The sequence below is a fragment of the Propithecus coquereli genome, unplaced genomic scaffold (assembly GCF_000956105.1).
Source record: "Propithecus coquereli isolate 6110/MARCELLA unplaced genomic scaffold, Pcoq_1.0 Scaffold132, whole genome shotgun sequence".
Classification (NCBI taxonomy): domain Eukaryota; kingdom Metazoa; phylum Chordata; class Mammalia; order Primates; family Indriidae; genus Propithecus; species Propithecus coquereli.
The window spans coordinates 1544792-1560349 of NW_012137414.1; the positions used below are offsets into that span (position 1 = coordinate 1544792).

At 37.5% G+C, this 15558-nt stretch overlaps 1 protein-coding gene across 1 annotated transcript in view; it reads left to right on the forward strand.

The window, feature by feature from the left end:
* GK (glycerol kinase) overlaps positions 1-15558 on the forward strand; it is a 71724-nt gene that overhangs the window by 20469 nt on the left and 35697 nt on the right. The window contains exons 4-6 of the mRNA XM_012638701.1: positions 4760-4837; positions 14393-14488; positions 14594-14616. Coding sequence (XP_012494155.1) covers positions 4760-4837; positions 14393-14488; positions 14594-14616 — 197 coding nt within the window. The remainder of the gene's footprint in view (positions 1-4759; positions 4838-14392; positions 14489-14593; positions 14617-15558) is intronic.

Here is a 15558-nt window from a genome sequence, read left to right on the forward strand (position 1 = left end):
AAAAAAAAAAAAAGACTACACATATCAAACCATTCATTCATTAAGCCCACAGAATACCTATTATGTAGCTAGGTGTGCTAGGGATACAATGGAACACAAACAGAGTCACATAGCTAAGGGTCAGGTGGGGGAAGCATGTTAATCCAATAATCACAAATAAATGGAAAATCATAACAATAATATAGTTATTTCTGTTATTGCAGATTTTTAAAAGAAATAAGCAGCTAGGTACAATTGACATTTTAATATCATATACATGTTAACCCTACCCCCCTTTTATCCCTGCATCTAAGTGGAAGGGCTTCAAACTTCTTTTAGAGTTGCAATCACTGAATTTTAGATGAGTTATGCATCAAAGTGATTGTTGGTGATCATTCTCTTTCACTGTTCTCACAGCTCTCACAGTCTAAACAGTGCAAACAAACAATAGGCATTCAGTAGCATGCTCTAGCATCAAAATATTTGTTACCAAAGACATAAGTAATCCAGGCAGCTTAAAGCCATGTTCAAAATGTAGAATCTAGGGTGAATGACCATGCCTTTGACATCGGTCTACCTCCTTTACAGGTAAAGTAGGCTGTGACGTGTTGGCCTTCTGGACCCACTAGGGCGCCATTCCTTTTTTTCTTATTTTTGTGATGTAAGTAAAGATGACATACCACTGCCCAAGTGACAAGTGCTGTAAAGGATTTTCAGTCTCCTAGACCAGCTCCCTCTAGCTGGAAATGAGGGAAGGAATGTATTGCAAGTCAGAGCTATTTAATGATGGATAGCATTAAAGCACAGCTCCCCTGACTACTAGACTGGTGCTCTTTTCCCTGAGTCACACTGATCATAATCTCACAAGTCACTTTAGTTTTTATTTCCTGTGTGGCAAGTAAATTACCTTTGCCAGCTGAAGAGCCAATGTCATGTGTAGTCTTACCTGATAGTCATTAAGGGTTCATCATATCTGGTAGTATTTCTTTCACAAATATCCATTTCATCGGTTTTAGTTATCCTCGTTGGTCAGCTAATTTGTTGATTTCAGGTCACTATGAACAATGTCTCCCCAATTAAAATACACTGTCCAGCCCAAGGCAAGTAAATAGGTGGCTTCTTTTCTTCTTGATTTAGATAACCAGGCAACTGTTTGCCTGTCACTAGTCTTAAGGAATTACAAAGTACAAAGAATTATAACAGCAGATACTCTCATTCATCCTCTTTCATGTGATAGAAGTGAAACACAACATAAACTGTTTCAAAGCTGAGAGCATAAAATTCTCAGGGATTAAATTTTCCGGTATTGAGAGCAGTTATTTTGCTGTTAGAGAAAAGGGAAACCCCCACATCCATTTCTCCTCTGCCTTGCCCTGCCCAACACACTCACACACACATTTTTATCACCTCTTATACTCTCAGGGGTCTCTCGGGGGTCTTAGGAAGGCAACTCATTCTCTGAAACAACTTTCCAGCAGCCGCTGCATCTCGTTTGCAGTTGTTCTAACTCGCTTCAGGTGCACATTTTCCTGAGACCGTTGTCTTAAAAAACTTTATATCTCTTCCTACGTAGCACTTTTAGTATCCCAAGAGTCTTCTTATGAAGCTCTTAATATTTTCCTGTGTGTTATTAGGTATTTTTTCAAAAATATGTTCCAAGGATAAATTATTATTTTAATTTTAAAAAAGGATGCATGTCACCCATAATGCTACCAAGACAACACTTATTCACATGCTGGAGTATTTCCAAAGGCTTTTTGTTGCTAAGTATTTTTTCTTAACTGTGATTATAACTTTTCACAGACAGTTTTAAGCAAAATTTAACCAGAGACTTTGAATGTAGTTTTTAACTAGTTTAATTTTACTACTGACACTCAATATAGAGAAAAACACCTTCTAAGCAAAAATATGTAGGTGAAGTATGAACCTGGTAGATACAAGAGCAATACATGGGTTTTATATATGATAATGGTTATGATATCTGTAACTAAAAGACTGTGAGGCCAGGAAATAAATATTTTATGCATGTAACTTTCATATTTTTACAAATGGTGCAAAGGAACTAGGGTGGAGAACTACAAAACACGAATGTGTTATTCTGAGAAAGAGGGAATTAAAATTAGGAACCATTAGGAATGGCATGTGTGGTGAGATTAGCAACCAGAAAAGTTTCCTTTAAAAAGCATAGATGGATTTAGGGTAAAAAATGACAAGAAGTTAGAACATTGAAAAAGTTCAGAGACATCACATAAGACCTGCGTGCCCTGGAGAGAAACAGTTAATAGAAATGTGTTTGTGGCTGGCAGAGAATCCTGGGACACTATTTCACTGGACTTTGATTGTCTGCAAGCAAAGCAATTTTACTTGGCATGAAGGAATTGAATTAAGATTTAAGAAGGAGAAGGAGTGGTCAGGGAGGAACCCGTGACCAAAGAATCAGATTGAAATAGCTCTAGATTAGATTCTGAAGACAAGTTAGAATGACCCCGTAAGGAAAAGTAGCATGAGAGGCATACAATAGTGGCTCAAGGATTGTGGCTAAGGGAGCAGCCAACTTGTTTGTGGAAAATTAACATAGTGAGGAGGAATAAGAGATTTTACTTGCTGTTAATCTACTCTCTCCTCAATAATAATGATGATCATGGCAGCAGCAGTAGGTAACATTTATTGAGTGCTTACTATGTGCCAGGCATCTGTTTTAATATACGTTGACTCAGGGATTCCTCACTGTAACCCTGTAAAGTAGGACCTATTATCCTCTCCATTTTACAGGACACAAAACTGTAAACCCAGAGTCACAGTGACTCTGGAGATCCAGAGTCATTCTGCTAGGAAGCACAGGAATTGGAACTTGAACCCCAGCTGTCTGGCTTCAGAGCTTGAGCTCTACTGAATTGTGCCCCAAACTCTCAATCTTACTTTTGCTTGGCCCTGTTTTGGCAGATAATCTTGCTTGCTACTTCAGGGAGAAAGTTGAAGCTCTGGGACCTTAAATCCTCAACTTCCTGTTCCTGTACTAAATATCTGGATCTCCTGCCAACTTTCCTTCATCACAAGGGAAGCAATAGCCTTCTGCCCTACTTGGGACTCTTCCCTCCACCTGTGCCGTTCATCCCATCCATACCCTCCTGTCACTACAATCATCAGGACCATGTTCCATTGACTCCCAGCCCCATCCCACGTCTTCCTTTCTCTTCTTTATTCCTACAAACGTTTTTGTCTTCTCTTTTCGAAAATAAACAACCTAGAATATGTTCTCTTTGCCTTATGCCTCTATGTGTCTTTAGCATAGAATCTCAATCATCTTTGTACCTCTAGAAAAGATGTTAAATAAAGTAAGTAAGTCTGCGTTGGAGAAATCATATTAGAACAAGGAAGCTGATGGTGCCCCTCTGCTCTGTGCTGGTCAGAACACTCTGAGAGTATTGTGTTTTATTCTGGATGTACAATTTGAATGATATGGGCAGATAATTGCATGTTCATAGGAACAATGGTGAAGGGACTTTAAACCATGCCATGCGGAAGCAGGGTCAGTTGAAGGAAATTGGATTGTTTATCCTAGACAGCAGAAGAGAAGACTTGAGTGACAAAAGAGCTGCCTCAAGTTTCTCAAAGACTGGCATGTAGGAGAAGGATTATCATATCTCCAAAGAATATGGCTAAGATCTATAGGTGGAAGCTACAAGGAAAATGATTTTTTTTTTTAAATATCGAAGTTGTCCAGTAGAGATTGGTCTGCCTTGACAGGTGTAGTGAGTATCTTGTCACTAGAAGTGCTGTCTGGATGGTCATATGGCAGGTGATTCTAGAGGAGATTTGAGCATAAGAAGTGCTGTTGATTATATGGTCTTTAAGATCTGCCCTAATCTTACTTTCTGGAAGAGCTGGATCCTTTTAGCCCATTGTGTTCTACAAGGATGCACATTAGAATTACCTGAGGAGTTTTAGGAATCAATATCAATGCTCAGATCCCACACTAGGTCAGTTGAATTGAAATGTTTTGACCAGGGCTTAGAAAGTAGTAATTTTTAAAAGCTCCCCTGTTGATTCTAAAATACAGCTAAATCTGAGAACCTCTGATTTAGCTGAACTAAGCTGAATGGAAAAAGATGGTGTGGATTAGTATTTTACTTATAGTAACTCATTGTAAATATAGCACTTGAGTTGTATATAAGTCAGTATAATGTAAATGCCATTGCATAGTGTATTTAAGCCTGATTCAAATTTTTATGTATCGTGACACATTATTAAAATATATTAATAGGAATAAAACTGAATTTCTAACAACCATAATATAAGGTTACTCAGCATGAGGGATTTTTGTCCATGGCTATTTTCTTAAAATGCAGGCATGCACGTGCACATACACATACAGGGAGGGAAATTTCTTGTAGCAATTGGTAAATAAATCACTGAAGTGATTGTTGGTCTGCTCAGAACAATAAATTGGGTATTATAAGTTTGGAAAGTTATTGCATTCCTTAAAGCAACCTTGGAGACTTTTATTTGGTTTTTGATCTGGGTCCATGTCTTTGTGTGCTGGTAGTGAAGTGGGAAGGAGTATGTAGAAAGAAAAAAAAAAAACAAAGTTGGCATTGGGTGTTCACTTTTCCTGGAGCCACTTGAAGAAAATAAACTAAATGTCACTACAATGTTTCAAATGTTCTTTTGCACTGTTACGTTTAGTTGTGCCTATAAGAAAAGATGAGAGCTATTCTCCTGAAGTAGTTTTTTATGTGTTTACTTTTCTATTTCCTTTTTTTTAACTTTCTCTTTAAAGCTATTGGTGTCAGCAACCAGAGGGAAACCACTGTAGTCTGGGACAAGTTAACTGGAGAGCCTCTCTACAATGCTGTGGGTAAGCTGTCATGTATGGGTATCAAATGCAGGGCGTTTTTCCACTTGAAAATGTGGTCATACTGAAATATCTTGCTAAAAAAGCATGCAGTCGTGTTTCCTATCATCCAATGGGATGGGCAGAACAGTCCTCTAAGAAATTAGCTGTTACATATTTACCATTTTCAGATCAGATATATTTGCATATTAAATGAACTCCTCTCCCATACTCTCCTCTTGCCAATTATTTGTCTTAAACAAATGGGTGAATAGTGCCAGAATTGTTTTATAATCCCTGCTGTTTCTGACATCTAAAAGAGGTCTCACCTCCTACCCTCAGAAATCAAAATTACAAATGTTCACTTATCTATCTATAAAGTACTTGTGTACTTGTTCTTTCCATCTAGGAATTTGAATTACTCTTCTGAGGTTATAAAAATAAAACATCGGAATTTTAGCCACTTCTTCTACAAATTTGGCTATTTCAGCAGGGCTTTAAAAACTCAAAATCTCAAATATACAACTTTTACGTATCATATCTTATTAGATGTAAATGACCATGGGTGTATTTTAGCATCATCCTTAGCACATGATAATTGTTGAGTACTGAGTGACACTGGTACTTCCTAAAAGGAAAATTTTGTTCTAAATGTATAATCACTAAAAATTTCATTCTGTCAGATAGCAGAGCATAACTTTTTATCAATAAAATACTAAATTTTGGGGATGGTATAGAAAATAGAACCAGAAATTGTCAGAGATGGGATGATTTATCGAGCGAGCTATTTTTACTTTCCAGTTACCTTAGTAATATAGTTATTCTAGTAGTGGTTGTAAGAAAGCAACATTAAAGCAGAAAATATATGAAAAAAGGTGCATTGTAAGAGTAGCATGAATTCTTTGGGAATAATCTTTATTAAAAAAAATAAGGTATTTAATGTTATTGTATTATAAGAAAGCATTTAGTATGTATTCTGTATTTGTGATAAGAAATTAAATTCTCAAAAAAATCTCAAAGAATTGCAACCAAAGATCCTGTTACACATAAGCACATCTTTTAAATCTTTATTTTGTTTTCATTCCCATGAGCAGTTCATTTTGAATTTAAGTATGGCAAATTATTACAATTTTGATGACCAGTACTTAAGAGAGTATTCTTTGATAGATCAATGTTAGCTAAATTCTTGAGCTAGTTAGAGTTTTACTTTCTTTTTCCCCTAGCAAAAGGAAGGAACCAGAAAGTTCCTATTAAATTCTAAAGGTTGAATTGTAAAAATAGAACTTTGGACTTTCAATTGTCATTTTAAAGTAATACAACTAGGTTAGCTGAATTTATGCTTATAGTGAAGGATTTAAGTAAATGTTTTACCAGAAAATCTTTCTGTTATGTGCTTACTTATTTCTTTTTCTTCAACTGCATCCCTTTGTACCTCTCTCCCATTCTATATGCTTTGCATTATTAATTCAAATGTACCTATAGGATATGAAGAACTTTTTTCTTTTCATTCTCATATGGCAGGGAACAGAGAGAAAGAAAGCAAGTTCTCTTTGGTCTTTTTATAAAGATAGCAATCTTATTCATGAGGGCTCTACCCTCATGACTTAGTTACCTCCCAAAGACCCCATCTCCTAATGCCAGCACATTAGGAGTTAAGATTTAGACATGAATTTGGGGGGGGACACAAACATTCAGTCCATAGCACTGTCTTTATGTTTTCTACCTTCCTTGTCCCTTCCTCTTATAAATCTCTGTCACTCTAGGCCTGTCCTTCTCTTCTTCATTTTTCTCTCTCTTTACTTACTAAATTATATAACAGATGAGCACTATTTATTACAAACAAACAAATGAGAGGAACAGCATATGTTTCTGTTTTTAAAAAATTTTCTTTTATGTGGCCTTCTTTGTTTATGGCTCAGAGGTACTTGGCAAGCAATAAGTTAGTTCATTTGCCCCCATGAAAGTAAAAGAAATATCAAGATAGGAGAATTTCAGGATAACATTGGTGGCTGTGGCATAAGCTTACTGAAGAAGTAGAAGACTGAGAAAGGCTATTTGTTCTGAGAAAGGCAACAAAGACGTGTTTGTTTACTAACATCTTTTCTAACAGATACAGTTGTAAACATAGAAAAAATTAATTGGGTCCATTGAGGCACAGATGACTTGTTTTAGAAGTTCCAAATATTTTTAGAATTTATGTGTTAATTCTGTGATTTGCAAGGTAAACATTAGTATGGTATCTAAAATGGGGAAGTGTCACTTTGCATCACTGTTTCCTAGCCACTGTGCCATGACGCAGCCATGTACTATGATGACCTCATTGGTTAATTGGTGAGAGCTTTGTGGCCCTGGATCTGAAGCAGACCTTTGACTTCTCTCACCTCTCTTCAGTTATCCTCATCCCCCTGGTACTTTTTTCTCTCCCTTTTAGCATTATCTCATCAGTGTTTTTTTTCCAAAGGGTTCCCTCCACCCACCCATTTTTCTAAGCCTTTTCTTTCCAAAACCAGCTTTTATTAGTGGTCTACATAAATGGCTGTCCTCTAAGTATTATTGAAAAAGATTTGGGTTTACAAATAAACCACATACTAAACTGAAAAAGAAGGACAGGACTACCTAAGTGGTTCAAATGTGGAGTGGGGGAAGGCTTTCCTTATTTAAATAAGGAAAAAATGTTTAAATGGCATTGCAAACATTTTTTTCTAAGATGTTGGATTTAAAGTTCCCTATGACACATAATTCTATTTTTTTATTTTTTTTTTGAGACAGAGTCTCACTCTGTTGCCCGGGCTAGAGTGCCATGGCATCAGCCTAGCTCACAACAACCTCAAATTCCTGGGCTCGAGCAATCCTTCTGCCTCAGCCTCCCGAGTAGCTGGAACTACAGGCATGCGCCACCATGCCCGGCTAATTTTTTCTATATATTTTTAGTTGTCCAGCTAATTTCTTTCTATTTTTAGTAAAGACGGGGTCTCACTTTCGCTCAGGCTGGTCTCGAACTCCTGAGCTCTAGCGATCCTCCCGCCTCGGCCTCCCAGAGTGCTAGGATTACAGGCGTGAGCCACCACACCCGGCCAACACATAATTCTTTATGCAGAGTATTGTACTTTCAAACATTGGTCGTTCTTTTTGCCTTTTTTTTTTTTTGCATACTGATTAATGTTGGGCCAATGATTAAACCTATGTGATCATGTGTTGAGATCTGAAGGAACCTTGAATTCAATCCTTTTAACTTTTCTGGAATGGGTTATGTTTCAAAGAATCAGCATGAAAGGAAACCGTAGATGACAAACCACCTAAAACTCATAAGCACTCTTGGCCTTAAACAATAGAAGTATTGTTTGTTTGGAAAGGAGTAGATTTTTTACTTTTGTAAAATCTATAATATTTACTTCATCAAGATCCACTTATTTTCCATTATTTCAAGTCTTTTATTATAAGGTTCTTTGAAAGCCTTACATCTCCTTTCAATCCTGGGCAAAGAAATATTGCTGTGTTTTGCAGTGATTGAATTCTTCAACTCTGGCTAGTTTAAATAAAAAGAAACTGACTTAGATTTCAATTTTGAGGTCTCCAATCTTTAATTTCTGTTTTTATACCATTTAAGACTATATCATAGAGGTTTAGTTCTGGATTCGGACTCTGGATTCAAATTTTGGCTTTTTCCACTTGTTACTTTTCCGTGCCTGTTCCCTTGGCAGTTAAACTGGGGAAATTAAAAGTATGGACCCCAGGCTGGGCGCGGTGGCTCATGCCTGTAATCCTAGCACTCTGGGAGGCTGAGGCGGGTGGATCGCTCAAGATTAGGAGTTCGAGACCAGGCTGAACAAGAGCGAGACCCCGTCTCTACTAAAAAAAATAGAAAGAAATGATCTGGACAACTAAAAAAATATATATAAAAAATTAGCCGGCCATGGTGGCACATGCCTGTAGTCCCAGCTACTTGGGAGGCTGAGGCAGGAGGCTCGCTTGAGCCCAGGAATTTGAGGTTGCTGTGAGCTAGGCTGACGCCACGGCACTCACTCTAGCCTGGGCAACAGAGCAAGACTCTGTCTCAAAAAAAAAAAAAAAAAAAAGTATGGACCCCATAGGCTTGAGGTGAAGATCTGTGAGTTAATACACATAGCGTAATTAAAACAGTGCCTGGAAGGCTGTAAGGCTTCAGTAAGTGTTAGCTGTGGCCACTGTTCTGAATTGGCTGATAGCCTTTTAAATCTAGTAATGCCAGATGAAATAATTGGTTTATACATGACAGGTGTTCCTAGGGGAAATGCAGAGCCTACCTGGGGTCGCCCACAGTCAGATTGGTCATTGGCATTTATACACCTAAGAGCTGAAATAGATTTCAGCCTCCCCCTTTTGGCGTATATGTATGTGTGTGTGCGTGCGCACATGTATGTATGAGAGGAAATGGGTTTAACTTACTCTTTCCTTCTCCACTCTCCATTTTTCTTTTGGCCCCACTTGTTTCTGAAAATGTCATCAGGTGATAAGCAGTCATCAATATAGTCTCTTCCTCCTTGCAAACAACCTCTTACCCAGCTTAATTAATAGCTTAACTTTTGGCAAATGGTAAAACATAGCAATTAAATCTGTTTTACTATTATTTTGTCTCTTGTCAGGGAAACGACCCAATAACACTTTGCATAACTGTCAGCAGTCCTTGCTTAGGATGTATTCCATAACCTTCGTCTCACTTCCTATCGCCCTAGAAGCTCCTCATAACAAACCATCTCAGAGGAGATTCATTATTTGCCTTTGTTTCTAGTCAAGTAGAAATAATTTAGATGATCTCTCTGGTTTTTTGTTTAGATTTTATTTTGTTTCTTAAATGCTTTTTCCTTCTGTTGTTACAACTAACCAAAAATTATGCAAATTTTTAAAGTTTTATTCTAAATATTTTAAAAATAATTTCTTCTTCTGTACTATTACTATATCAGTAAACTAACCCTGGTCCATGAAGATTGAAGTGACTACATTTTTTTCTTTTTTTTTTTTTTTTTTCGAGACAGAGTCTTGCTCTGTTGCCTAGGCTAGAGTGAGTGCTGTGGCATCAGCCTACCTCACAGCAACCTCAAACTCCCGGGTTCAAGCGATCTTCCTGCCTCAGCCTCTCAAGTAGCTGGGACTACAGGCATGTGCCACCATGCCCGGCTAAATTTTTCTATATATATTTTTAGTTGTCCAGCTAATTTCTTTCTACTTTTAGTAGAGACGGGTCTCGCTCTTGCTCAGGCTGGTCTCGAACTCCTGAGCTCAAACAATCCACCTGCCTCGGCCTCCCAGAGAGCTAGGATTACAGGCGTGAGCCACTGCGCCTGGCCTCTCTTTACTCTTAAAACTGTTTTTTTTTTTTGCCAGAACAAACTAAATCTACCAGACATTGGATGTGACTTTGTTTAATACAAGTGAGTTTCAGATCATCTAAGTTTTTTTTTTAACCTATTCATTTGATGGTCTGGACCATTTAATTTCAATACATTTGGTGTAGGTGTGGGACATGCCTTCTAGAAGCAGGTTGTATAGTGTTCTGGACTCCCTAGCATCTATTTTCTTCTATTTTTTCCTAATCACTTTGGAAGTTAGCAATTCCTGTTCCCTCTAGACATGTTGTCCCTTTCTGTGAAAGTGGCCTTTACCTTTAGCCACGCAACTAGAAAAGTGCTTTCTTGGGGCTCTGACTTCCCAAAGCAGCCATTTCATGTCTTACCGCAGGTGGCCACAACAGATTGTAGCATGCTCCTTATCACTCCTTTCTAACAACCCCTGCAGTTGTGCTCCCTCAATATATCACACATCATTTCAATTTAGTGGTTGAGTGAGCATTCAATAACCAACTAAGCCACTTTTCTAATTATGATGCATATATGTTGCCAGGTAGGCAAGAGTCATCCTAAGCAAGAAGCAGGTATTTATTTACCTGGCCTTCATCCAAATGGAAATACTATTGAACCAGAGATTCAGACTGGACTTCCTTTGTTCCCTTTCTGCTCCATGTCTCTTGCTTTTCTTTTTCTACACTCAAATGTGTAGAAAAATGTTCATTCTGATGAACTTGCCCAAGTGATCTACCATTTCCTAAGTGGCCAGCAAGAGACCTTGAATCTGGCCATCTCTAGCATGAATTGCCCTTATTTCTTCTAATGCTCCAGCTGCTCCAGTTTCTCCTGGCCCTTCAGTTCCAGTTGCCGTTGTTCCCTCTGGCTCTTCAGTTCCGGCTGCTCGTACTTCCTCAGGTATTGGTGCTCTGGCTGTTGTTCACTTCCCAGCCTTCCGACTCAGACATGTTGGGGGAAATTGCTGCTATTGGATCTCGATCTGTCACTTCTTTTGATTGTTCTCAGAAATTACCTACTCAAGGGGCTTAGTCCTCCAGCTTGGGATCTTCTCTTTGGCTTTGGTCTCTTCTGCAAATCTAATTCTGCCATCTTAGCTACTTTAATGAGTTTTCTAATCTTTTTGTTGTTAATTCAATTAATTTTGAGCATTTGTGAATTGCTTGGTAGTGTACCAACCACTGACATTTTTCTCTTTGGCAGTTTTACTAATTCATTCCATGTATTCTAATTGCCTTAAAGTCTTTGGCTGTAAAAACGAAGTAAATGTCATGACAGCCTTCTGTGATCATGGAACAATAGAAGGAGAAGGATTTTAGAGACCATCTAGTCCAGCCTCCTTATTTTATATTTAGAAAATCCAGGCCAAGAAGAATAAAAGAGTTGTATAAGTCACATAATCTGTTGGTGGTGAAGCCAAACATAGAATTTTGGTTCCCTGATTTCACCTCCAGTGTTTTGATTCTTTGTGGTGAAGATTTAACTCTGTGAATACCACTGTTGTCAGTCATAACTGCAAACTTTCAATTAAGTAATGAAGTGCCAAGTTACCTAAATGGTCCTTGTCAAGGAGCAATAGAGTCACAGAGCCACTGGGACTCAGGGAGCCACCTGATTGTCATTTTTTGAGTTTTGTTTTTAAGTAAATGATTGGATCACCTAATATCCTAAAGAAGATGCATGCCCTAGAAAAGATGTTGTCATGCTTTAGTATTATACTGAATAATGTGGGATACTTTTCCTAGACCTGCGACCAGAATCCTGCAAGAAAGGACCTGGATATGTGATTTCAAAGTTTTCTAGGTAGTTCTGGTATGCTTTCTAGGTAAGAACCACTACTGTAGAATCTAGCAGTGTTTCTCAAAGTGGGGGCATGTATTTAAAAAACAGATTTCTGGTTCCCATTCCCAGACCTCCCAGAATTTCTGGGAATGGGGCCTACCTTTAAGTTCCCTAGTGAATGTTATGTCCATTAAACTATGGGAAAAAAAACCCACTGGTCTAGAAGGTTTTAAGTCATTAAACAAAAAGCGTACAGCAGAGGCTTTCAAATGTATTTGTTCACGTCCCTTGGTAAGAAATACATTTACATCATGATTCAGCAAATCCATATAACTAAAATGTAGGTTTCACAGATCAATATTTATCTTACCAAGTGCAGTGAATTCTGATATTTTCCATTCCAATTCACCCTGTTTCATTTTTTTTAAAGTAGGTAATCAAAACTCACTAAATTGATTTATAAACTCATAGCTTACTATAGTTTCAAACACTGAGGATTGAGATATGCTTGGTAATTCTACCTATGACAGATTTAAAACTTTTTAACATTCTTCTACTTTTCCCAATTACTCCTGTTAAGCCAATAACACCTGCTAGAGTTCCTTACCTATAAGGAAGATCCACTTTTGTCACAGTCATACAGTAATGCCACTATGTAAAAAGTGGACTGTTTTTGTTCCCTGGACATGGGAGATATTGCCACCTCCATGATGATGTCACTAATGGCTTGTATTAATCACAGTGTTAATAATAGAAAATTCAACCTCAACTAAATGAAGTTTTTTTTTTTAAAGGGAATTCTTTTCCTTATGGAACCAGTGATCCAAGGGTAGCTTAGTTCAGGTGCTGTTTGGTTCTGGACTCAGGCAGTGTCACTTCCATCCCCCCTCAAGTCTGTCTTTCCTGGGATGGCTCCTGATGTGGCAGATTCGGCTCTCTCTTCATGGGGGCAGCAGGCCCAAGCCACATACTGCCAAGCTCAGCTGAGAAGAGGGACTCTTGCAGACTGAGCACAAATTTCGATTGGGCTCTTTGACCACATATTCTCTCCTGAACCAATCACCGGGGTCTAGACCCAATCCTGGAGCTAGGAGTAGGGTCAAATCTCAGGCAAATCTTGTGGCTGAGGATGAGGGAGGGCTGATTTCCTAAAGAGAATTTGAAATACTGCTCCTAGACATAGGAGGGGTTGATGCTGAGCAGCAAATGTAGATGTCATCTATAGGCCATCTATTTTCATGGTCTTTCTCTTTTTCCTCCTATTTTCTTGGTTGTGATGCATCTTTTCTTGCTGCTTTTCATACCTACAGAAACCAGTATCTTGTCCCAAAGTCCCTGATTTAAATCTCATGGTAGCCATTGTCAGAATCAAGCACAAGGCCCTCCAAGGAAATGATGGTTTAAATATTTAGAAAGAATTGACTCAAATTTACTACAGAGAAGAACTGGCTTATAAATGAATAGAACAGAATAATATGTTTAAGAATGAATCAAACTAGACAATTACTGCTAACATTCAAATGTGTAGTGGGCAAGCTTGTATAATCTTCCCTAGAGACCTTTAAACAGACTATATAGGCTGAGTCTTTTCTGGAGACATCTGAGCACAGTGTCCTAAAAATATCGAATGACCACTAATAGATTAAAAGTTACAAAAGTTATGTACAAAAATTAAATCTGCCAAAGCTCAGCTGACCCTATTAGCTACCTTTCACAATTGTTTTATATACTATAATATTTAATGTTTTCTCTTTCTCAAGCCTTCTGTCATGAAGCAAAACAGAAATACTTTCTACTAGGGGATCAGAAAGTGGACAATAGCTATTTAGTAAAGATAATGTTGATCTGTTAAAATGGAGATGTTTTTCCAACAATCCAGCATAGAGAAATAATGGTGACTTTTAAAAAATTCTTTCAATGATCCCAGGTCTAGCATACTTTGAAAGATTTTAATATAAATAAACATTTCATACATGAGAGACTAAATCTTTTGTTCCCTTCATAATAGGATCACATTCTCTACTTTGTCTTTGTCACAAATTGCTCCCAAGTTTTTTTAAGATACACACTTTATACACGATGCAGTGATCCTGGGCTGTGCATTTTACACTGCCAACTAGCCTGCCTAGCTTTTAGATCTTCTCTGCCCTCATGTATGCTTAGAAAATTCATATTCCAAATTTTTTTCTATGAAAAGAATACAAAATAAGTACCCTAAGGTTTGTATTGTTCTCCTAATTTGGTCTGTAATTTTGCATAAAAAGCCTTAAATTCTCCCTTATAAATTTATTCTCTTCTAACAATATGTTCATTCGTTTCTAATTTTCTAATTTCTCTCAAAAGCTATAGCATTTGAATTGCTTATAGTAACTAATCAGTTCTCCTATCCTTGACAGTGATTTCATTAAGTTCTTATTTTTAATGATATTTTTCATATATGTTATTATATTTTGGTCTATAGTATGGCTTGATCTAAGAACCCAGTCTACCGTCGAGAGTCTTAGTAAGAGAATTCCAGGAAATAATAATTTTGTCAAGGTAAGAAATCTCTTCAAAAGTATACTATAAGAATGTTTGTTTTAAAAAAAATTTGCAGATTTCACCAGAAAGACCATCTGGGCCTTACATCTATGGCATGATAATTATTTGATACCATTTATAGAATATTTCCCTCAGATAATTGAGGTCAGCTCAAGTCTTTACCTTCCTGTCTTTCTTGCCCTGTAGTAGATTAGAGCAATAATACCCCGATATTGACAGGCTACAGGGGATTATAATGTGTGGCTTAAGCCATACTCCCCAAGGGATGCTTTCCCTCACTTAACTATGCTTTCCAAATCCATCCCTATTGCTTTCTACTGTCCATCGAAGAAAGCTCTAGGTGCTTTTGAGTTTTTAGGCATCTGAATTCAGGGAGAGAGATAAAGTGGAAGACACTTTAGCCCTTTATTGAACTCGTCTTCCACTTTCTTAATATGAAGAAGGCTCATAAAAATTGCCTAATTTTCAGTCCTTGTTTAGATCTCTCTTCACATAAAAGAAGGGAGAGAGGATTTTTGAAAGAGGCAAGGCATTTTTCTTAATAAGGTCAAGGCCAAGTTCTTCTAGGATCCAAAAGGAAATTCCCTTTTCCTGTTTTTCTTTTCTTTTCTTTTCTTTTCTTTTTTTTTTTTTTTTGAACAGACTCCTTTTAATTTGTCAGTGGGACTCTTATGGCATTTTCTCTTGGTTCTTGGTTCTGAAACTAGTATTAAATCATGTTAATTGCAGCAATCTAACAAACCATTCCATGCCCCCTGCCCCACCCCAATAACTTCAGGCTTGTCCCAAATAAGCCATTTTCTATTCTGTTGTCTTTGTTACCCTGCCTAACCCTCACCCCACCTCCAGCTGCACTCTGCTTCAAGGGATACATGTTTTTCTCTCTGATGCCATTTCAGGCAACTTTTACACTTTCTACCTATGTCATGACATAAGATATTATGTACTATGTCATTATTGGCTTTGTAGGATATTCCCTGGTTATTCTGTGAAATGATCCTTGGTCCATCAGATCAAATAAGAATATTTTCATAAATCATTTCCTTCCATTATTTTTGAGCATTGATCCTTTTTATTTGTCTAGGA